This window comes from Lepidothrix coronata, unplaced genomic scaffold (genome assembly GCF_001604755.1).
Source record: "Lepidothrix coronata isolate B3197 unplaced genomic scaffold, Lepidothrix_coronata-1.0 Scaffold26, whole genome shotgun sequence".
In the NCBI taxonomy this organism is placed as follows: Eukaryota; Metazoa; Chordata; class Aves; order Passeriformes; family Pipridae; genus Lepidothrix; species Lepidothrix coronata.
This window is the reverse complement of record NW_016690206.1, coordinates 4144821-4168306: the sequence shown is the minus strand read 5'-3', so window position 1 is coordinate 4168306 and position 23486 is coordinate 4144821. Positions and strand designations below refer to the sequence as shown.

The 23486-nt window shown below is 33.8% G+C and overlaps 1 protein-coding gene across 1 annotated transcript in view; it reads left to right on the top strand.

Annotated features, from left to right (window-relative positions):
- Positions 1-23486, top strand: part of CDH9 (cadherin 9) — a 99789-nt gene that overhangs the window by 33754 nt on the left and 42549 nt on the right. The window contains exon 3 of the mRNA XM_017809392.1: positions 18852-19146. Coding sequence (XP_017664881.1) covers positions 18852-19146 — 295 coding nt within the window. The remainder of the gene's footprint in view (positions 1-18851; positions 19147-23486) is intronic.

The following is a 23486-nucleotide window of genomic DNA, read 5'->3' as shown; positions in this document are numbered from 1 at the left end:
TTCAGAAGTAAATTTATGAGATTAATTTCTTTTTAAAGGAAGAAAAAACCCTGATAAGTATTTTTGTGAAATATAAAGGTGTTGAAAAAATAAACACCTGGCGATATATCATACTGTGGCATTCTTTGGTTTCTGAAATTTCCTTTTTTTTCACTAGTGAGGATCAATAGATCCACATTCTCAGCTGCTACTAACTTTAAGCCTCATGCAGAACCTAAAAAATGAATGTCAAAACTGACTTTTTATGAGAAAGCATATCAAATGTACTCACTTACTAACAAACACTACAAAGAGACAATAATCTAAAAAAAAGGACATGCAATCCAGGAAGTATTAAAATGTTGATGAGGATGACATTCATTAATTAAAGAAAAAACTAATAAAATACACAGAAGGCTCTTACCAGGTAGCCCTTGAGGAACAATTGGTTTTATTTTCCAAAGATAATATCCAAAGATAATATTGATTTTATGTGTCTCTATTTCTACATGACATACCTGACACCCACTGAATGGACATCACTTGTGCAAAATGAGAAATACCATTAACTCTGTCATTATGAAGTATCCCTAGACAAGAAGAAATAGGCCTAAGCAAAATCATCAGCCATTTTGGAAAACACAGTCCTTTACGTTTTGCAACAATATACTGAAATGATTTCAAGGGACAAGATTTTTCCTTCCTTAAGTCATTCAATTACATTTTTTACATGAAAGTTAGTCTCTCCCTATATTAAAAAGGCACTCTGCTAATCAAAGGATGATAATCTTGATAGGCAGATAATGTGTGAAGTTCCATGCAATATATGTTGGACCCAATCATAAGCTTACAATCAAACACCTGCTGTATCCCAGAATTTTAAAATGAAGAAACAAACAAGAATAAAAACATTTTTGTAAGCTACCTGCAACTGTTCTTTCTCATATTAAGGGGGGAAATACAAAAGCAAATAAAAAATAAATTACACTGCTCAAAATTAGTTCCTCCATAAATAGACTCCTTTTTAATTACTTCCATAAAAATAAATGAAGTGGGTTTTGCATGTTATAAGCATCATTGGATGCATTGGATGCAAACCGAAGAAAAATCTCTGTTCTACCTCTAGCTGACCAATGAATTTGATTCATGACACCTTTCAATGTGTCTTCATAAGAAATATAAGGTGAAAATAAAAATAATCAGAGGGTGGGTTTTTTGGGGAGGAGTGTTTGTTTTGGGTTTTGGTGGGGTAGGGTATAACATATATTAAATACAACCATTTATTTCTTGTAACCTACATTTAAAAATATTCAGACATCTGCAAAGGAGGTTGTATGCTATAGCAGTCTGCCTTACAGAAAAGAGAGACACAAAAGCAAAAGAACTTCATATAACAACTAAAGAAGTCTCACTGAATTGCCAACAGATTTGCTGTTATTTAATACAGAACTTCACTCAATTTTCCTTTTGTACTGTACATTTTGTTTTTTTCTTATTTAATGGAATTGGATAGTAGTTCCTTGTAAATATAGAATGAAAATGTACTAATGCCTGAAAATATTATTTCACAGTACTTTGCAGTTTGCCTTTGGTACACCACAGAATTCCAGAGCAGGCTCCTTCTTAATAAGCAAAGCAGCAGAAAAGTCATAAAATGGAATCAGTAAAGCCCTTCCTTCTTTAGTCTTATCCCCACTTATTAATGTCTTTTCAACTTGTTGCTGAGGCCTTGGCCATACTCAGCCTCTGCTTTGAGCAGTTTGGGAAGAAGAAGCTTATGGTCCAAACAGGTGACCCACTGAGCTGACTCGACAGCACTACAGTGCCCAAATTGGCAGTAAACTTAATTGCTCCATCCTGAAGCATAATGTTCTCATCCATAATAGTTTTTATTAATTACCTAATATTATTTTCTTTATGTAACGAAATCTTATCTTGATCTTGCCTTTAGAGTATGGGAGAGAACTTTTCTGCTTGTGACTTTAATCAGTTTATGCAATTTATCCATAGGGATTTCTTTACAGCATTTGTTATTTTCCCTCTGTAAAGTCATTTTAAGAATGACCTATTCTTAGGATGAGAGAACATGCAGATGCACTATCTTTTCAGTCTTTCAAATGTGTTCTCTACTTTGTTATAGCTGCATCCCACTTGTAAAACTGTTGCAATGAGTACAGCACATAAATGCTGCTAAAACCAGCGTGTTTTTTGATATCTTTTAACTTAGCAGTATGGTAAGTTTCAAGAAAACAACAATCATATGCTACTGACCCATAATCATTTAGAAGTATAATTAAACAGGGGGCAGACTTCATCACAATCTTAGTATGTTCCATCTAGTATGCACTATATCCCAAAGCCATCTTATAAACTCCAAATGTTGAAGAAGATTAAATAACATCTATTGATTAGAATCTCTGCTATTAAAGTAAAATCAATATTTTGAGATTAAACAAAAGAAGAAAATTTAGTGGGGTGTCCTCTGTCTCCTCCTTTTGTCTTTACTTTCCTCTCCCAGACCTCAAGTTTTTCCTTGTATTTGAATAAATTCAGGGAAATAATGATGTATTAAAAGAGAAAGGAAAAAAAAAGTAAGGACAGAAAATATCACAGGAATGAGAAAAAGTCTGACCAATATTTTAAAAAATACAGAACAGAAAACTTATTTGATTAATAAATTAATAAAGTATCTCCACTTACATTGCATTCTTCAGTTAGAACATTTCTTCAACAAATATTTAGTCTAGTTTCAAGCAGATATATCTCTAGGCAGATGTATTTCCTAAATAAAATTGAAACAGGCAAACAAATAAAAAAAAGGTAAAAAAGTGCCATAACAAGTTCTTGTCTTAGATACATGCGTAACTCAGCTGCAAACACCAATAAAGAGCCATAGGTTTACTTGTTTAAAAATAATTTATTTTCTGAAGGCCAGCCTAAACCTTATTGAAAAAATTGTTGGAAGTAAAATTTATTTTTGTCGAAAAATAGTAAAAAACAAAGTTTTCAATAAAATTTCATTGCTAAAATGAAGGCTGAAGGGCCAGTGAAGAAAGAATAAAATTGTGAAAGACAATTGTTACATCTTCCAAACACAATAGAACTGTTTTGTTTTGAAGGAAGGACAGCAGTTCATTTCTGATAACCTAAATAAATTTTTAATTGAAGTTTCAAAAATAATGAAGAGATCTAGTCACATCATGCATAACCCAAGTATAAACAGTTTAAATACAAAAAAACTTGAATGCTACATTGCAATAATAGGCCTAAGCTAGAATTTTGCTGTCAAATTTGAACATCATATTTCACAAAGTAAAGAATTATTTCTGAAAACAACTGCAATGATCAGAGACTTCAAAGACATGAATAACAAGAGTGAGTTGGCATTGTTTGGTACAGATGGAGCAGCTGTCATGAGATCTGACAGCTTCTGTTTCTTCAACTACATAAAAGACTGCTAAAAAATCTGAAGTTCTTGTCATGTTCAGTGCAAGAAGTTGGGTTCATATTGTCACAAGATTGATTTACATTCACCATCAGAAAAAGGTTTTTGATAGTAAATACAGTCAATACAGTGAAGTACTAGGTAAAGAATGCTCAGAGAAGCAGAATTGTCTTCTTACTGCAGGTTTTCACGAAAAACTAAAAAAAAAACACAGGCCAGAAAGCTGACATTGATCCTACCTGGAGGCAGGAGGATGGGTATCTCTTTTGGTCCGTGTCTGTTTTCCTCTCAAGGATTCTGTGTGTGTTTTTCAAGTTCAATTTCTAAATTAGCTGGATTGGTTGTGGGGGAAAAAAAAAAAACAACAACAACAAAAAATAAATCCAAAGGATAAGAAATACAAAATAAGGAAATCCTCAAACCTTTTATTGCGAACTTTTCCCTTTCTCCTTTTCCTTGCTTTTCCCATTTCCTTGTCCCTTTTCCTCCCCTATCCTCTTCTGGGACAGAACATCCAGTATGCAATGATTTTCAATTAAAAAAAAAAAAAGCTGCCAAATATGTGCCTTTATAGGTGTTTTGCACTTAATGAAAAAAGGAGAATTTGCAAGATAATTTTTTAAAATTTTGCAACTCTAACTTAAAACTTCATCCGTGGCATAAATGCATCTAAAAAATTATTGAGCTATTTTTAAAGCCAAAGCCAATGCAAGACAATTCAACAAAGGCAAAACAACAATAATTTTGCAATTCTTTTCCCTTTTTCCTCTCTCTCTCCATGCTTCTTTTTGGAAAAAATTATGATCACCCAGCCCCCAGTGTAGCAAAGGCTATTGTTTGGAGTTTAGTTTATAGTCCATTACAATGTTTGCTTTTGGCTTAGTCACAGCTTCCCTTCCCAGGGTATCTCCTGAGTGTACTCAGAGCACAAGGGGGGTGAGACAGGAAAACAGTAATGGAGGTCAGGGGCCGTGCACAGTGGAGGCCCCCCCAGTGGCGTTTGCTGGGATTGTGGGTGTTGACAAGCTAATAAAAAACAAGACTTGAAGTAAAAGCACCTGATTTAAACACATAGTGAGCATGGAAAATGAAGTCCTCTTCTGTCTCCGGTGGTAATTTCCAGCTGCCATTTAAAATATAATTGTCATTTTAATAAAAAGTGGCTTTTCTGAGCTTAAAAGGCTCTTGTTCTTGTCAAGCTCCTCATGTGAAAAGGCCTAAGAAGGTCTGCCTCAAAGACCTGGCTGGCTCAGGAACCTGACTCTACAAGTAATTGTTATTCGTAGAATAGCCCTATCTTTTTACAACTTCATGGGCTGATATTTCTCAGCTTTGCAGCTTTAAGCCTGGAAAGAGAAGATTAGACTTCTGGCAATCTGCAGACCTATCATTGTCTGTTATCAGGCAATCATTTAGGGTGCATAAAAAGGTGAAAGGGTGAGGAAAATTGCATTTCACAAGATATTATTCATTATCTTGTTTATTTATTCCATTGATTACATTAGGGGAGCAATTCTGAAGAGGGGAAGTGTTTTGACTATATTTTGGTTTACTGATACCTGCCAGCCTGTTGATAAAAACTGCTCAAAACTTGTCAGAACAAAACAATATATGACTACCTAAAAAGACCAATTTGACTGCATTGAAGGATGGTATGGTGCAATGTCTTGTCTCTCGGACATGTGTTTATGAATAGTCACCTTGATGACAAACAGGGAGGCTGTCAACAAACAACTGCCAAGAAGAGCAAGTCTTTTATCTCTGTATGTGCCTGATACATCAACTCCTGTCTGTTGCAGGATTCATCACATGTTTCAGTCTTCTGAAAACTGAAAAAAAAAAGTTAGTCTAGTCCATGTAATTAGTCAATTTAGCACTATGCCAGGCATCAATCAAAAGAGGAACTTGTAATCTCTCATCAGTTACAGAAATACATAATTACGGACATATCGTTGTTGTATGTATTGCTGTAGCAGTGTAAACACACTGGGGGAACTTCTGCTCACTCTTCCATAACTCTAAGGTCAAGGAACTCATGAAATCTCTCTTTTCTGTTTTTACACAGCAGAATTTAATAAAAAATTATGAGAAAGCATTACAGCCTCCATGAACATTTTAAAAGTTACCAATTTCTCCCTGTCTTGTTTCACATTTTAGAGAAGTATCCCCATTTCAGATGTCAAATTGTGAGTGTGAAGAAATGACAACCAGGCTGATAATATTAAATGAGTTCTTTAACTGAAGAGAAATTTTTGTTATGTATTCTCCATTTACTTAGAGGGAGCCTAAGGAAAAATTCTCCTTTTTTTTAGTTGTAAAACTCTCAACGAAATCTCAAAGAAGTCTTTGGAATGGCTAATTCAGCTACAGGTGTAAATTTTTAGCCTAGATCTTCCCATATAAAATAATAATTGGTATAATAAATACTTGATAATGCTTAAAATAATTATTAATAAAATTTGATTAAATATTTGCTTTGTATAAATTTTGTGCTTTTTTTCCATCTGTAAAATGTAATTGCCAACACTTCTCTAACAACAATTTTCCTCTTAACATGTCTATGTATGAGGTGTTTCCACACAATATTACAAAAAAAGCTCTAGAATATAATGAAAACAGCCATGAAGTATTGGGTCGAATAATATATCAGGACACACTATGAAAAGGAGGAAAATACAGAACAAAATATTTAATATCTGCTTACTTGGTGAACAGTGCTTGAATGTTTGAATTTGTGATACAATGGCAGCTTTAACTTTGCCTATTGTATAACAATAACAAAGATAGAAATACTAAGTGGGATATTGTTATACTTCTAGTCAAGCATTCATAAAATACATTTACTTAAAATCTGTGATTGTTGTCAACGCCTGTAGCTATTTTTGCCCCTTGAACTTTCAGCTGTTGCTACATATTTCTGGTTAAGAGTTGAAGTAAATTAAGTTTCCAGATATTGAGAATAAATATGGTACTCATAAAAAAGTTCTGGTTTACAATTTCTACGCAGCTTAAGTGGAATTAACACTAATATATCAAACTGATAAAAATGTTGCAAGTACTGATGCAACTTTTAAAAATGGTGCTTTTCTGATAGTTCAGTCTTACAGGGATTGTGGAAGTAAACATATTTTTCTTTCTAATAAGCATTTGTGATGAATAAACACTGTCAAATACCAGGAGGTAACAGAGCATTAAATCTTCACACGTAACTGGGTCAGGTAGCTGACTGATAGGACCAAAGTAACAAATGAAAAACAAAATATTGAAAGTGCTTGCTTACCTTGTCTCTCTAGCACTGTAGCATTTGTATTTAAAATGGTAAGACTAAAGTTCCACAATAATTTTAAAAAAATGGAAAAAATACTGTAGGTTCTGTGTAAAACAAGTGACTAAAAGAAATAATCACGTATATTTACCTTTCATTTTAAACCTATATTATATATAAACAAATGGCGTGGACAATAAAATGAATTTAAAAAGAAATTTGGCATGGGAGCAAGTATTTCTGTATATATTGTCACTGAAGTAAATGGAAGTAGGGTTGTGGCAAAAAAGCAAAATCAATTATTAAAATGGTTTTTTTTTACTATATTTCTAAGTTTCACTGAACATTCAAATACACTAATCTCTGTAAAGCCTAGCAATTATGAAGTCAAAGAGGTAACAGTTTGATTCTCACCCATTCCATATGAAAAATGTAGAATCACATGCAGAAAGGCATGAAGGGCAAAATGTGAATCTATAGCAGAAGGAATTCTTAAGTCCTTCAAAAGTACTGATAGAAACAGGAATCATTCTGTTTTCATCTTTAATAGTGGTACTGTAGTTAATTTTCTTTGTACTTGAGGTGGCTAAATCTGGTCTAACTTCAAAATATGTAAAAGAAAAAGCAATAACAAAAAAGAGTTTAAAGTCATTCTATGCTCCTAAAATACTATGAGAAAATGTGTGTGTGTATCTCTATATATAACACTGTTTTATCTTCAGGATAAAGAAAGGATTTATGTTGATCCCTTTGATGAGCATAAAAGAGAACAGGATAAGTAAAATGTTATAATAATGATGCTGGGATTATTTTTAATAATTTCCACTTGCATAAGAATCATTCAATAAAATATATCAGAGTATTTTCCATTAAATGAACAGTACCTGTTGTGAGACAGGCAATTCCATATCTCTTCTTCTGAGGAGAAAACTGCAGCAAAATTGCTGAAACAGTGGTTTGAGGTCAGAGAGTGAGTCAATGACAACAGTTAGATGCAGAACTGAATAGCCACTGTATAGGGACAAATTTAGCATAATGGCAAGGCTTATGTATTTGTAGAGGTCCAGACAAGAAAGGACAGCTCTCATAAAGAGTAAAAACTAGTTGAAAAAAAAAAAAAAGAAAAAAAGAGCACTTCTAATATCTTATTTCGAATATTAGCAAAATCTCGAGTTCTGTCTTAAAACCTATCTCCAAATGATTAACAAGACCATGGTCAACATTTGACTCCAGACAAAGTCATAGGATAATTAGTAAAACAATATGGTTTTATTTTATGTGCTGTGTGCTTTTCCAAACTACAGAGCAATACTTCAGACAAAAAATGATTTCACCAAAGAATGAAGACTGTCAGCACTGAAGACTCCAGTTCCCCCACCAAAAATCTTTTTTTTTTTCATAAATTTAATAGAAAGTTAGTGTCAATAGATTCAGATTTTTTTCTGGTCTAATTATGTGCAAAAGCCTTGACTATCCTTGCTGTTAAACTAACAATAATTTAACTATTCTCTTATGTTCCTCTTGCTGGGCTTCTTTTCTATTAATATTTGCATTATGAATTTAAAAAAAAAAAAAAAAAAAAAAAAGCAAACCTCTTCAATAACTCCTGAATTTTTTAATGTTTCCATATTAATATCACTTCATATGATCAGCTTGCAGATTCAGCTATTAAATTAAACATTCTTTCAATGAAGCAACCTGTTCATCTGCAGGGCTTTATGCTTGCTTTAGGGCCTTATGCTTTGATTTGTCTAGGCAATACTTCTCTTTCATGGAGTTTTTATCTGAAGCCTCAGGCAGCCTTATCCTGGCTCTCCTTTAAGTCAAAGTCTTCATAGTCTTCATGTTTATTCAGACAGCTACAATCAGTCTCTGGTTTATGCAGAACCCGAAACCCATCTCAGGCCCCCTCCAAATAGAGTTACACTTATCAGTTTCTGTTTTACCATAAAAGTTATTAAGTAGTTTTGTTAACTATTCCAGCCACCACCTTGTCTTTGCCCCCATTACAGTTTTGACCTTCCAAAGATGGTATTTTGAAACAAGATTTAAAAGAACCATACAAGTAAGCAATGAAAATTTCAGTAAATACAAAATCAATGACAAATAAGAAAAAGAAAAAAAAGTTACCCTAAATATTCCTTTCCTATCTACTGGTTTTCATCATGCTCTTCTTGAAAAAATAGCTTCACTTAGAAAGCTACATTATCACAAGACAAATTCAAGGCTTGATGCTTATTAAGTCCTGTCCTGATTACAAACCTTTTTCTTTGATATAACTTCCTTTGAGAATCTGCTTCCCAGATTTTACCAGGAGTTGGGCATGTGCCTATGTACCTTGGAGCAGGCATGGGGCAGGAGAATTGCACTCAGGCTGATGAAGGCATGACATGGGTACCTCTACAGTGTACCTTCACTGAGTACTCTTCAGTTGGCATGGCAGCTTACATTTGCAATACAGTCAGCAGGATAGAGAAACAGTATAATACTTTAATATGTCTGTTTCTTTTTTTTTTTTTGCTTGATGCTTTAAGTTAAGCAATGACCTTACCTACTTTCTACCACTGTTCATTTGAAAATTCAGTTGTAGATAAACATTTAAAATATCTAAAGTGTCACCACTTAACAACAGCATTCTGAAATGAATATTGAGGAATGAACAAAAATCTTTTTGTGAGGTGTGTACAGTGTCCACAAAATATTTAGTTTATCAGTTTGCAAAACAGGATCATAGGAAAAATGCGTCATTTTAAAGTGAAGCTTTGTGATAGAGATCATTATGGATCAATAGTTCAACGTTATATTTCTTTAGGTTTGAAATGCATTCATGTAAAAGCAAATATGGTTTAGGAATAGTAAATAACTTAAAATATTTTTAATATTTCTGGAAACTACATATAGTTGAACAGCTTAGGAAAAATGCGTATTCTGGGATCTGCTTCCTTTGAGTCAGCAGGACAACAGTCTGGTTTTGTTTGTTTGGTGCTGCAAACCTAGAAGTCTGTTTACATTTTTAATGCCAAAAAAGATGCTTATCATATTGGATTACATCTCAACATCTTACCATTCCATTATACTGTATGAATTTCTAAAAATCATGCAGTTCTGATCTATAAATATTTGCCTGCATATATATCTATATACTCATATATATATACATAAAATTATGACTAGAAGTGGTAAACTACTCCTGTTATTGATATGTCCTTCAGGTCATTGTGGATGACCCATCCCTAGAAACAGTATGGCATTCAGGATATTCAGCCAATGCAATACTTGTCCAGAGGTAGGGCAATGAGTAACCATACAAGTTCAAGGACATCAGATTCATAAAACAAAACAAAACATAACACAACACAAACCCACACACAGGTCTATTCTAATCTGAAAGTTCTAGATGCTGGGGCCAGGGAGGCAGGGACTGTAAAATAATTAAAAATTATAGTGGCCATACTGAGTACTCTCTCAAACCAGCATCTCCTATTGCTTCTGAAATAAAGCATTTGGCTAGAAGAACAATTGGTCTCCCCTATTAGAGTATTTCTTATAAGGCTATTGGTGTAGACCTGAGCTCAGATCAATTAGTTTTGTAAAGGGTAAGGGATAATCCTTATCCATGTGACAAATTCATGTTGCTTCCATGGCCAGAGCTTTTATTCCTGTCTATCTCTGTGCACATCTTTTGGAACTACAGTGCACTTTGAGTGCCTCTAAAACAGCAAGAGATATTGCACACACAGACAGATTTCACTCAGGAGCTTCTAGTGAGAGAAATCCATGAAAAAGATATCCTTTGTTATTGTGAAGCCTTTAAAATAATGATAGATTTAACATCCATTCCAGGGATTGATTAAAGTGACACTGTTTGATGTTATGATGTGATAATTTCTGACCTGTGGACACAACTGATAACTACAGTCACTTCCTGTAAATCTGTATCTCATGTTATGGAACAGACAAATGACAGTGTATGGTAAACCATAAAAAAAAAATAAAAAGTTTGCTCTTTTTGTCAGGCTGAAAACCTGTGACCCAGCCATTGATTTCAAGAGTAGAGAGAGAGAAAAATTTATGTGCTCTGAAATCCAGTTCTTTGTACAGAAGTAAGAATGTAACCACTTTTGCAGATTTGACTACAGCTTAGCATTTAGGGCAAAGGAGATACAAAAGGTATGCAGGGAAAGGAGATGCTTGAGAATATAGCTCTCGTTTCCAGGACTTCCCCCTTAGGTATAAGGGGGAAGGGATATATATGGAATTTCCCTATATTGTCTTTGTATCACCAGAACCAAAAGACTACTAAAAATTCTGCTGAACCCTTCCAGAATGGAAACCAGATTTACGCTTACCTACTAAGTCAAAATCAGCACCTGCAGCTAATGTCAGCTGTGTTTTTCACTATATCATTCTCTAGAGAATTCCTAACAATAGACAGCTGAATACAAGAACCAGATGCTGGAAAACAGAAGATAAGAAAAGTAAATGTCATTTGCCTTGTTTAATGTACAGTCACTTAGGTTACCATCACACAGAGAGTTTGGCTGTTTAATTAAGAAGTTTGTGCTGATGTCACAAATTAAGTCAGGTAAATACATTGCCATTTAGCATATACATAAAACTTTTGATTAAACATATATAAATAGAAAATTCAAGCAATGCTTATACTGCTACTTCAATCTACACTAAAGAACTACTGCAGCTATTAAGACAACTTCAGAGCTTTTAATTAGTTAAAATTATAATGAAGGAGAATATTGGCTGAACTGCTGTTGATGATGTATCCTAGCTGCTGTGAATCTCACAAAGGTCTGAAATCATAGAGTAGGGGTACTGGTCAATACTCTGCCTGTCACTAGCCCTCAATGAGACATCTTATGTCTGGGATGCTACAAGCTCTTATTTCAAGTACACCACTTTCATTTTTTGATAAGAATTAATCCATTTTATTTTAAGTAATATTCATCCATCCTCTTTCACAAATACTGTCTCTTTCCCACCTCTACATAAATAACCCTTTTTACTTGGAGTAAGCTTAGAGCAATAATTACAGTCAAGTTTCCTGGGGTCAAATCAATTTGTGATTTAATACATATTGGGATGACTTGGAAAACTCAATTTCTTTGTGTTCCACATCTTCAGAATAAATAGCATAGTATAATCACTATATATGAATAGAAATTTGATGTAAATAGACACATGTAAAATGACTTTTTAGAAGAAACATACGCATGTTTTCCAGTACTTAGCATGTTTTTTCACTCAGGCCAGGACCTTTAGCTAAAAACTGTGATTAAAAGATGTTTGAGGAAACCTAAAAATTAAGAAATTTTCTTTATTTTCCACTAGTTTCAGGAAGGGTCACTTTGGACACTTATGAATAGCTTATGCTTCCCTGTTCCTTCCCATTGCTTACTATTTATGCTTATTGCTTTCAAATTTAAAAAGATATAAGCATAGTTGAAAGGATCATACTAAATCTGACAGTTCGTGACACTTTCTCAGGTTCAGAGTTCAAGCTATGTACAGTCTATTTTTGTTTCTCTATACCTTTTCCAGAGTCAGTAGGTCTGGATATATTACAGCCAAAACTCAACATTTTGTAGCTGTCCAGTTATTAATGTAATGCTTCATTATGTTAATTTAATGAAAAATACTTTCAAAATGAAGTTATATATGGCTTGAAACCTTTGTCTTAAGCTATAAAGAAAGCAATGCTATGAAAGATAAAGTCAAGGAAAAGACTTTGCAGCCAAGGTTAAGTTATGACTGCCCATGACATGTGGGATGGAACTAAATGATCTTTAAGGTCCCTTACAATCTATGATTCTATGTGAAAGCACCTTAGCTGCACCATGAACTAAGAGACTAAATATACAGTGGTTTTGTGGTGGAGGAGGAATATTTTCCATATTTCCAGTATAAATTCCACATAAAATAAAAAAAGAGCAGAGATAGGTTTGGACAGCTGAATTATGGCTTATCAAAACTTTAAACAGAAATACATTTGCCATAATAAGACACCACCAATGCAACTTTTTTCAATTTTCATTTTCACAGGGAGGAAAAATCTTTGTCCTTTATAGCTTTCAGTTTTCTTCTGCTGACTTGTGATAATCTCAAAGCAAAATAACTAGCACTATTTACACTTCATATTTTATTGTTATTCCTCCTGAAACTGGAAGAAAACAGCCCCAGCAAGCAAACCCTAATATACTCCTTTAAGAAAGGCCTTTGAATTATACATACTGAAATGAAACCCTATTCCAGCCAAAATTAGTGAACAACATGCAATAGGCTATGCTCCAAACATCTGGAATCCATGTCCAGGTATTCACAAACTCACCATTAACATTTTCAGTGTTTCATGTAAATACAAATACAATCTAAATTTACTGCTGGAAGTGGAAAGAAATAACAGAAAAGACTGCTGTAGAGCAGATTCCTTAGAAATTCCATCACACAGATGTAATAAAAAAATAATTAATCCCATTAAATTATCATAGCAAATTACAGATATTATGAAAATACTTCTACGAGATGTAGTTAACAAACACTGTGAGGACATTAAAATTGTCTAATGCAATTTGTAGGACTTTTGCTCAAAGAACTCTTTACTTCTACTTATGTGCAACACTGAAGAGCAAGTAAGGATGAACACCCAAGCACAGTATTGCACAATATACAATGCAATGTCTTTGACAGTGAATACAGGAAGAAAGGTAACACACTGTAAGTGTATCTAGGATATCTATCCAGAAATGCTTCCCCATGCCAAGAAAAGACCCAGTTTTGCATCTTCTTCTCATTCCTCCCTGTCACGGTCTAAGAAGAACAAATCAAAATAGCTAAGACAGATAGGAACCTCCAATTACTCTTCTGTGTGACCAGGATACTACAGTGTTTGGAGTTTCAGATGTTTGGGCCTGGGACTGGGCATACTCAAGAATTCACTTGTCCTCCAGATCATATTTCAATCACCTGCCTATCTATCTGGTAAATTTTTGACACATCTGAAAAAAACCGCACAATACTTCTGACTTTAAAGCTCTGTATTTGCACCATTTGACCCTTCAAGGTGCATCCGCATTCTAACTGTGATTGCTGCTCAGAGCAGTCCTGACTCTTTGACATACCCTTGGAGAGGTTGACTTGTGTTCTGGTAGCAGTTTCACCACAACAATGTGGAAATAAGCATGGTCTTAATCTCCCATTAAAATATGCAGATATGCCAATTTAGTGCCACTAAAAAGAGTTCATTTGACCACAACAACCCCCCAGCATATTTTTTTCACTTTAAAAGTAAGGAAAGAAAATTTTTCACACTTACTAGAAGGTATTTACAGGAAAATAGAACATGGGGTGTCAGGATTCCTCTGCTGGAGACAACTGTGTGGGTGGAGGCAGTGAAGGTAAGAGATCTGAAGTAATAAACCTTTTTCTGTACCATGATACAGAGGCAGGATGTAAACCACCTAAGTTGAAAACATTAGTAGAGTGTCTACCACAACATAAACATGGGTGTACCTTCTCCTGATGTGTTTATGTCTTTACCTTCCCCTCACTCCTCTCTACAAGAGAGATTATACCTCTTTTCTGAATTTAGGCAGCAAATAAATGTTTTCACTGTATTTATTCATAACAATCTTGCTAGTGATAAGTAGCTCTTCTTGCTCTTTGTTCTCCTTTTCTTCTGCAACAATAGTTGTACAGAAATGAACTGCAAATAAAATGAAAGTTAAATGATGTCAGGCAATTTCTTGCTTCTAAATGCAGAAAAAGCATTCATATCACTATATAATTTGGTAACTATGTTCATTGATTCTCCCCTCTTCCATTGATTATATGTCTACCTAACTTGAAAAGACTTATTATTTATTAGAAAGAGCTGAGAAAGATCAGCTGTAGAGTTTACAGGAATTTAAATTTAAAATTGAATTGATAAGAAACAGTCAAGTACTCTTACACACTGACCTTTAAGAAACTTTTTTCTAACGCAACAGTTTTTCTTTTTCCTTTATATTTTGTTTTGCCATTCCATACTAATTCCTGAACTTGATAATTTATGAGCTATATTTTTGCTCTAAAGAATGATGATATCTTCTCTATGGTGTATAATAATAAGAGTTTTGAAGGAAGTCATGAATTAGGCTCAGATAGAATGCATAGTCAAATGAAATACTTCTGAAACCAAGAAGTTATGTGCTATAACCACCTTTTGTTGACAAATATTGAGTACTTCATAAGGGTGAAGTGTAAGCCAAAGGAGCAAGGTATTTGATTTAGGGAAAATAGCATTATGCTACAGAACTGTGAGATAATCTGCTGCTTGTTTACTCATTTATTTATTGGAAATTACAGTAACAGTGACCCATGTAAATTTATGTCAAGATTTTTAAGAACATTAATATTTCAGTTATCACATCACGTAAAAATTCAGTTTTGCAAAACTGAATAGGCAGGCTAATTTGAGATGAACATTTTTCCTACGTAAATAAAGAAAAAAAAGATTGAGAGAGCATTTATAAGTATGCCCACATTTATCATATATATATTGTTACAGAAATAGCTAATCATCACTCCCATAAACATTAGCAATGTCTTTATCTCTGATGATCCACAGGAAAAGTTGTATTGAGAACTGTTTAGCCAGCTACACAGAAGACTATAGAAAGAGAAATATGTGAAAAATAATAAAGAAATCCAGATATTCAGCAGTGCGTCTGGGTTATGTCTTCATTCCAACATGTTTCAAATTAATTCATGGGGATGGCATTTGTTATTAGAGTGGTGACTATGTACTCAATGTATTTATAATGTCTGATCCAATATATTACCCACTTTTGTTTGAGTTTGTTTGGCTTTTTCTTTGTCAGTTGGATTTGAGGTATTTTTGTTGTTGTTTTGGTTTTTTTCTTTACCATTTTTTAAAGTGCTTCATGCTTTCTCTGATCTGCAGAATGAACAATTTATGATATAAGAAAGGAAATATTTGACAAGTTCTTTTTTCCACCCATGTAGGGTTTTTGCTTGCTAACCTACCCCACCCCAAACAGAGAAAAAAAGGTCATGTAGAGTAAACCAAACCATTTCAACTTTCTGTGATGTTTCTATTAGTAAATTGGGAATAAGAGGTGGAACTCTTAATTCTTAGGAAATCACTATCTATTCACAATTTCATCATGCTTGAAAATCCTTTTTATCATTTCATAGAAACATGAGATAAGTAGGAAGCTTAAAATCCACATCACAGTTTGAACCAGCTGACATCTTTGTAGTTAGTTTGAAAAGACAGATAAAATAAATTAACCTAATCTCCGTGAGTCTATGAAAAGCAGGGTAAAGGAATGCCACTGGACAGATGTGATTTCTTTGTCAGAACCACTTGTTAGCACAGAAAAGATCATTGCTCCCATTACTTGCTTATTGTTGTCACTTTCACGATGTTGTTGACCCTGGAATACAAGCAGAGTTGCTCATCTAAGCAGTCAAAATGAGACTGCCAAGCTAACAGTATTTACATTCACAGCCTGATACTCATCTGCATCTGTATTCTTTTACTATATAGGACCTCTTTTTAACAGATGACCAGCTCTGTGCTAACTGCAAATTAAGTTATGTTCTCTGAAAGATTCTTTAGGCAGCTGAACTGCCTGGGAAAAACATTTAGAAGGTTTTCAAAAATGAAATACATTACTACCACACTTTACCACATTAAAATTTAATTCCAGATATAATTTCCAATAAAATGCATATTATGTAATTATTATTTCTCATAAAATTCCATGTATACTGTATATGCCTATTTAAATAAAGAATTTAGCTTTCTGTTCTAAATCAAGACGAATTTAAAAATCTCATTCTACTCCCTACCACATTCTTTTGTTTCTCAGTTCAGAACTGTGCAATATTTTCCTTCAGTAATGAATGTACAAGTACTTAACTTTTGAGAACTTATATAATGTAAGCATGTATATGACTAATGTTAGTGCTATAAACAGTTTAATAAATTGCTGATTAGTCAGTGATGACTCATAGTGTGAAAATCAAGAAATGCTTCCTTATATTAAGTGTTGAGAAAGGATGTTATTTTCTCAGAGGCTCCAACTTCCCTAAACCTTATGTTAAATTATTTCCCTTCTTCTTACCCATGGGATTGATCCCTCATGGTGTCCCTAGGCACAGTTCTTACTCTGGCTGAACCCTTGGCTGGCTTAGCATGTTAAGGAGGCACATAAAAACAAAGGCATTGTAACAAATAATTGGACATTTTAAAGACTCAAAAAAAAGCTGACTTGTCTTCATGAGAAAGCTGAGTTCAGGTGGTACTCATCAGTCCTAAAGATCTGATTCTTATTTGCACATTTTAAAAAATCTTCTAACTCAAGAAAGAAGATAAAACCATGCTTAGGTCACAAGGTGAGGAATATCTCAACAAGAAGGAATGTGCACTGTTTCTGAGGAACAGGAAATTGTCCTGTGTGACACAAGACAAAATCGTCTGACTGAAAAAAATATGCCATATTTTGTATTTGACATGTCTACCCTTTTTTGCTGAATCAGATATGAATATAAGAATCAAACATTTTTCATGAACTTTGAAACTGATTACTTAATGCTCTGTATTGTGTGTCAAGATTCCCATAAGGTATTGAAGTTTATTTTCTCTGTATTACCTGTAGAGCTGCAAGTTGATAGCAACATCTTTTTTTGAGTGCTAAAGGCATGTTGTGTATAACTGTTTCAACCCACTGTTTGCAATCCTTAATAATTTTCACAGCTATTTATTACATATATACTCTGATTATGCTAAGTGCTAAAACTGGATGGTCATCCCATCCAACCTTACCTCTGGAAGCCCAAAATAACAACCACATAATATTTGGTGACTAGTGTTATGCTACAATGTTAAAATAAAGGAAAAAATTAAAGTGAAGAATTTGAACAAAATCCATTGCAATCATTCTTCAGATAGGTAGAGTAATAAAAAATTTGCAATGGCTCATGAGGCAAACACTGGCAGGAAGGTAGAAACAAAGCAAAATGTGGCAAAAATAACTTACTGATCTAGTGACTATTTAGAGTCATACCTTTACTGATCCTGTATTTTCTGATACTGATAACTGATATTTTCTCAGGTTGATGATATACTATATTTTTCTACTCATAGAAGTAAAAAAATGCTGGGATAATGCTCTGTCCACATTTGATAAACACTCAGGTCACTGATCTGTGGCCAGATGTGACTATAAGCATATATCTAAGGAAAGCATCCTGCAGAAGCTCAAAAAAGGGACTGTGTGTCCCTGCAAATGAAATCAGAAGAATAGACTTCTGAAGAAGAGCATTATGTGAGAATTTCCAGTGCCTGTGTCAGCTTCAGTGGCTTGTTTTGTCTTCGGTTTCAGACACTTTTTCATAATGGTGCTATATGGAAAAATAACCAGTGCCTGTAAGTTCACAGTGACAGTGTTTTGAACCCTTAACAAGTGATGGAGTAGGAAAAGGACTGTTAAACCCCTCTTTATCCTTTGAAAATTTACCTCCTAGTGTTCTCGAAAATTATTTCTCCTGTGTGGGGAGGACTAGAAGGAAAAAAATAATTAACTGAGGTAAGATGTTCCTAAAGGAAAAAAAAATGAAAGGAAGACAACTAGAAACATAAATTACTTAAATCAGAATGGTTATAGGTGATTTGTGGAAGTTCAGAAGCTCTAATCCTTAAAACCCATTTCTTCTATGTTGTTTCAAGTTAACTGGTTGCCTTATCAGCAACCAATAAATGGCAAGGCAAGGATTATTTACCTGGGAGTTCTACACCCCCTGTCATCTTCAAAAAGGTGAGTTCTGGTCATTTCTGGTCAGACTGTTCAAAGAAATATAAGTTTTTGTTTTAAGTTGGTCATTTTAAATACTATTCCAATATATTCTAATTAAATACTATTCCAACACATCCTCCTGTGTCCTTACGAGTTTGATAAGAGCTATTTTTTGTGTATGACTGAGTCTAAAATTTTCAATTTTTCCAACAGTGAAACAGAAGATAACCACTACTGACCCCAATTATAGTCAAGATTGTACAAACTTATTCATATATCCTGAATTATTTGGTCTGTAATAATAATACATATATTTATAGAATTCTTCTTTTCTACCTCTCTGAAGCTACACACTGACCAAGATAAAGGAGATGGAAATTTAAAATACATATTAACAGGAGATGGGGCTGGCAGTCTGTTCATTATAGATGAAAATACAGGAGATATTCATGCTGCAAAGAAATTGGACAGAGAAGAAAAGTCCCTGTATGTGCTACGTGCCAAGGCTATAGACAGAAAAACTGGAAGACAAGTGGAGCCAGAGTCTGAATTTATCATTAAAATCCATGATATCAATGACAATGAACCAAAATTCACCAAGGACATGTACACCGCCAGTGTTCCAGAGATGTCTGGAGTCGGTAGGTAAAAACTTATCCTTATGTCAAATACAAATGTGTTTGAGCTGATTTGGAACTTATAAGTAATTTTATTTGAGACACTTACTACTAGCTTCTCTGAATATCCATGGAACAATTTCTGTTGCCAGTAACATATCATAAATGATTAGTTTCTGCTTTTATTCATTTGTTTGATCTTCATCCACTTTTTAATCCTATTTCCTTGCTATAAGCTACTCTTTGCTCTTTTAAGACCAGGAGAATCATCAAGGAAATGTAGCATATACGGTTGTCTTATCAGTTTTGTTGCACCTGAGAATATCACTTACATAAAATGTATCACCTTTGTATTTTGAAGTATAAGCTTTGAAAAACTTCTGTACCTTTAGACACAGACAACTTTAAACATCTAAGTATGTAAATCAATTAATATATCAAAATGATGCAAAATATATTCTTACAAATGTATTTTTTTAATTATTTTTTCTCTTTGGTATCAATATTGATTGTTCTCGTGGTGGTAGTGTTTGGGTTTTTTTAATATGAATTTGTCTTTTTGGTCATGACTTTTTTGATACCATATGAACTCTGTCCCCAGAGAACAAACTGGTTTTGTCTCAAAAATATTTGTCTTCATGGGTAAAAACTTACAGCTACTTAGAACTACTGCACCGAAAAATAAAAATGTGGAGTTACATTAGAAGTTCCTTGAGAAATATATCATAAAAGGAAAAGTAATTATCTGAGTTTTGTTTAAATATAAAAAGTCATAGATAATATTCACCAGCACACATTCTTCAGAAGTTATCATGATTGCCTAAGTGCTCCACTCTCTTGCAGCTGAGACAGTCTCTTTGAAAAGATGAGTAAACATAAAACACATAGGCTAAGGAAAACAATTACAGATAAATTCTCAAGAGTTATTTATTTGACATGAGTTATTGTAATGGTTTGCAAAATCAGTCCAGGATGATGGCATTGTTAAGAGAGATAATAAAATACCCCTTGACTCTTGCGATTAATATGCATATTTGCAAAATAATTTCCAGAAGCTAATAATTATCTCTGAGAGCAGTAGAAGTAAAACAGAACAGGATTTTATTGTATAATTGTGATGCTATAAAATAATATTTTATAAAAATAAAATATTGTATATTTAGAAATTATTTTTTAGCAATAAAATATTATTTTATAATAATGAGAAGGGAACACCTACACTACTATGTGTAATGAGAAGAGTCTTAGTATGCTTCTTTTAAAGATACATGGAAAATAGAGAAATTCTTTCCATTCAGAGTTTTCTCTGCTGATAATCACTGAAAGAAAAATTTTGTCAGTACACCTGTCATATGTAATTTGAAATATATTTTTAAGGAAGGAACTCTCTGGGAAGAGATTGGACAGAAAAGATGATGGCTATGTTTAACCTTATCACTTAATTCGAGTTCATTAGAGAGACACATGAATAAAAGAGAACCAAATAAAATCCAATGCTTTGGCACTGCCTGAGAAATATAAAGTCTATGAAATGTCTATATTTGATGATGAGGATGACAGTATATGTACTTTAAGTTGAGAAAGTGTCCACAAAAGACCCAAGTAAAGGTGAGTTATACTGTGAAGAAGAGTTTATATCCTTTTCCTCGGGAAAAAGGATATAAACAATAAAAAATGCCTTTTGGTTTCCAATATGAAGGCAAAAACAGAGATATGAGTTATTCTTTCCTCGACATTTCCATTTAGGGATATAAAAACTACACTGGAATGGGAAGTCTTAGTGTGTGAATTTGAATGAGTAAAAGTAGTTTTATAATTTATTTAAGTGGAAGAGAATAAGAATCAAAATCCAGACCAGTCCATTCTAGAAACAGACACTCTATGTTGCTGAAGTCAGTCATAAGAATTCTAATTCAAGAGTCAGGATGTACATACAAGTAAATAAGGATTATGCACATATATATTCCTTCTTGGAGTCTCTTTATTCTGTTCTTCCAGATAAGGAAGTGAATGCTATAACTGGAGAAAGCAACTTAAATAGAAGCCTAAATTCTAGTTTTTTAAGGCAGACGGGCCAAACTTTTAGTTTGTTTGGTACTGTAGAATTTAAAATTGAATTTGACATTGTAGAGTTGTGGTAATTAAGTCATGGAATGATAAAATTATAGAATATCCTGAGTTGGAAGGGAATCTCAGGGACATTGAAGTTCAACTCTTGGCCCTCCATGAGACAGCCCCAAGAATCACATGTTCCTGAGAGCATCGTCCAAACACTTCTTGAACTCTGTCAGGCTTGGTACTGTGACCACTTCCCTGGGGAGCCTATTCCAGTGCCCAGCCATCCTTTGGGTGAAGAAATTTTTCCTAATATCCAACCTAAACCTCCCCTGACACAATTTCAGACCATTCCCTCAGGTCCTACCACTGGTCACCACAGAGAAGAGATTGGTGTCTGCCCCTCCTCTTCCCCTCACAAGGAAGTTGAAGACTACAATGAGGTCTCCCCTCAATCTCCTCTCTTCCAGGCTGAACAGACCAGGCGACCTCAGCCGTGCCTCATACGACTTCCCCTCAAGGCCCTTCACCATCTTCATAACCCTCCTTTCTATGCTTTGGACACCTCTCTAATGGTGTCCAAATATGCTAATTTCTGTCTTTCTAATTTCTTTCTTATATGATGACACACAAAACTGCACATTATTTGAGATGAGACTGCAGAATACAGCAGGACAATCACCTCCTTTGACTGGCTGGCAGTGCTGTGCTTGATGCACCCTAGGACACGGTTGGCTCTCCTGGCTGCCAAGTCATGAAGTAAGAACAAAGTGAAAAATTATTGATTGAGCAATGCATATTAAGGCTGTTGCTGCTGTGAAAGTGCAACTGAAAGAAAAAGACAGAAAATACAGTGAAAGATGAAAGAAAAGCAAAAGAAAGTAAGAAAGAAAGAGAAAGAAAAAGAAAGAAAGAGAAAGAAAGAAAGAGGAAGAAACTACTATTTTAAGAAATAGATATACTCAGGATAAACAAGTCAAAAATCTGTGGGAAAATCCCAGTTTATTCCAATTCTTTACCTCTTCCCAATTTTCTGTCTCAAAATGCAATTTTTTTCTTGACTATTATATTTATTATGTTTGCCAAGTCCAACAAATACGACAGCAGATATTTATGAAAACTCAGAGAAATGTCACTAAGATTGATAAATTGAAGAGGAATCTTCACTAGCAATGTTTCCAGCTGCATGTATATCTGTTATTCAAATTACATATCATACTATGTACTTCTCAGTGTGTTACTGACTGTTTCTTGGAATAAGTATGTCTAAAGCACACAAGGGAAAATGGTAAATCAACACCTTTGACAGAATGTGTGATTTTCAGTACCAATGAGCAAATCTCAGTCATGTTTAACTAGTTTGGTTGTAAGAAGAGTGAAAGCATAACATGGATTTTCAGCACAACCTATTCAAGCCTGGGGGAAATACAAATGCTTATTTGCGCACTAGTTTGTGCAGCCATCAAGCTATAAATAAACTAACCTTGCTATGTCTAAATGGGATCCAGTTCACCATTTACCTAAAATGATGTGTAGCAAATTTAGTACTGGAAACACTCAAAGCCACTGAACTGGGCTGACTGGAGTGGCATTTCAGATAAATGTTATGGAAATGATCACATTAAACGTTCACAGTGATATTAACTTATAAAGTTAAATGAGAAAGTTAGTTTAAAAGATTCTAAAACTCAATCATATGGAATTCTCATTAAAAACATCTACTGTACCGAAGAACTGGAGGGTAATAACTGCTATAGATATATTTTTGAAGAATACTGGAGTTGACTGGAAGAATCCTGAGATTTATATCAGACTTTGTAAATTAATTCAATAAAAAATAATTCCAAGAATGGAGAAAAAAAAGTCAAGAAAGACTCATAAAGGTTAATCAAAACATAATATAGAAAGTAAATTTACAAAAAACATTCACATTTTAAATTGATGGAATACTAATGTTGTAAAGTACAATCTTGATCACAATGAAGAATACGTGGATTTGAAGCATGATCTATTCTGATTTGCCTATCAAAAACCCTGAAAACTTCAGAGAAGCTAAATACATATTTTGCATCATGAGAATAATCTTTTAATTTCCTCTTCATGTAGAAGGAAAAGTACAGCCTTGATCATTCTTAAAATCTACTAATTTCATCTTCAAGGTTTACATGAGTGTAAGTTATGGTCCAAGTATTTTTCCAAGTGCAACATAATTGCTAAAAAAATCCAAAATAAAATAAAATAAAAATTAACATCACACTTCATGTTGAAAAACACTTATTAAGAAATTTTTAAAAAGGGAGGTTAGCAAT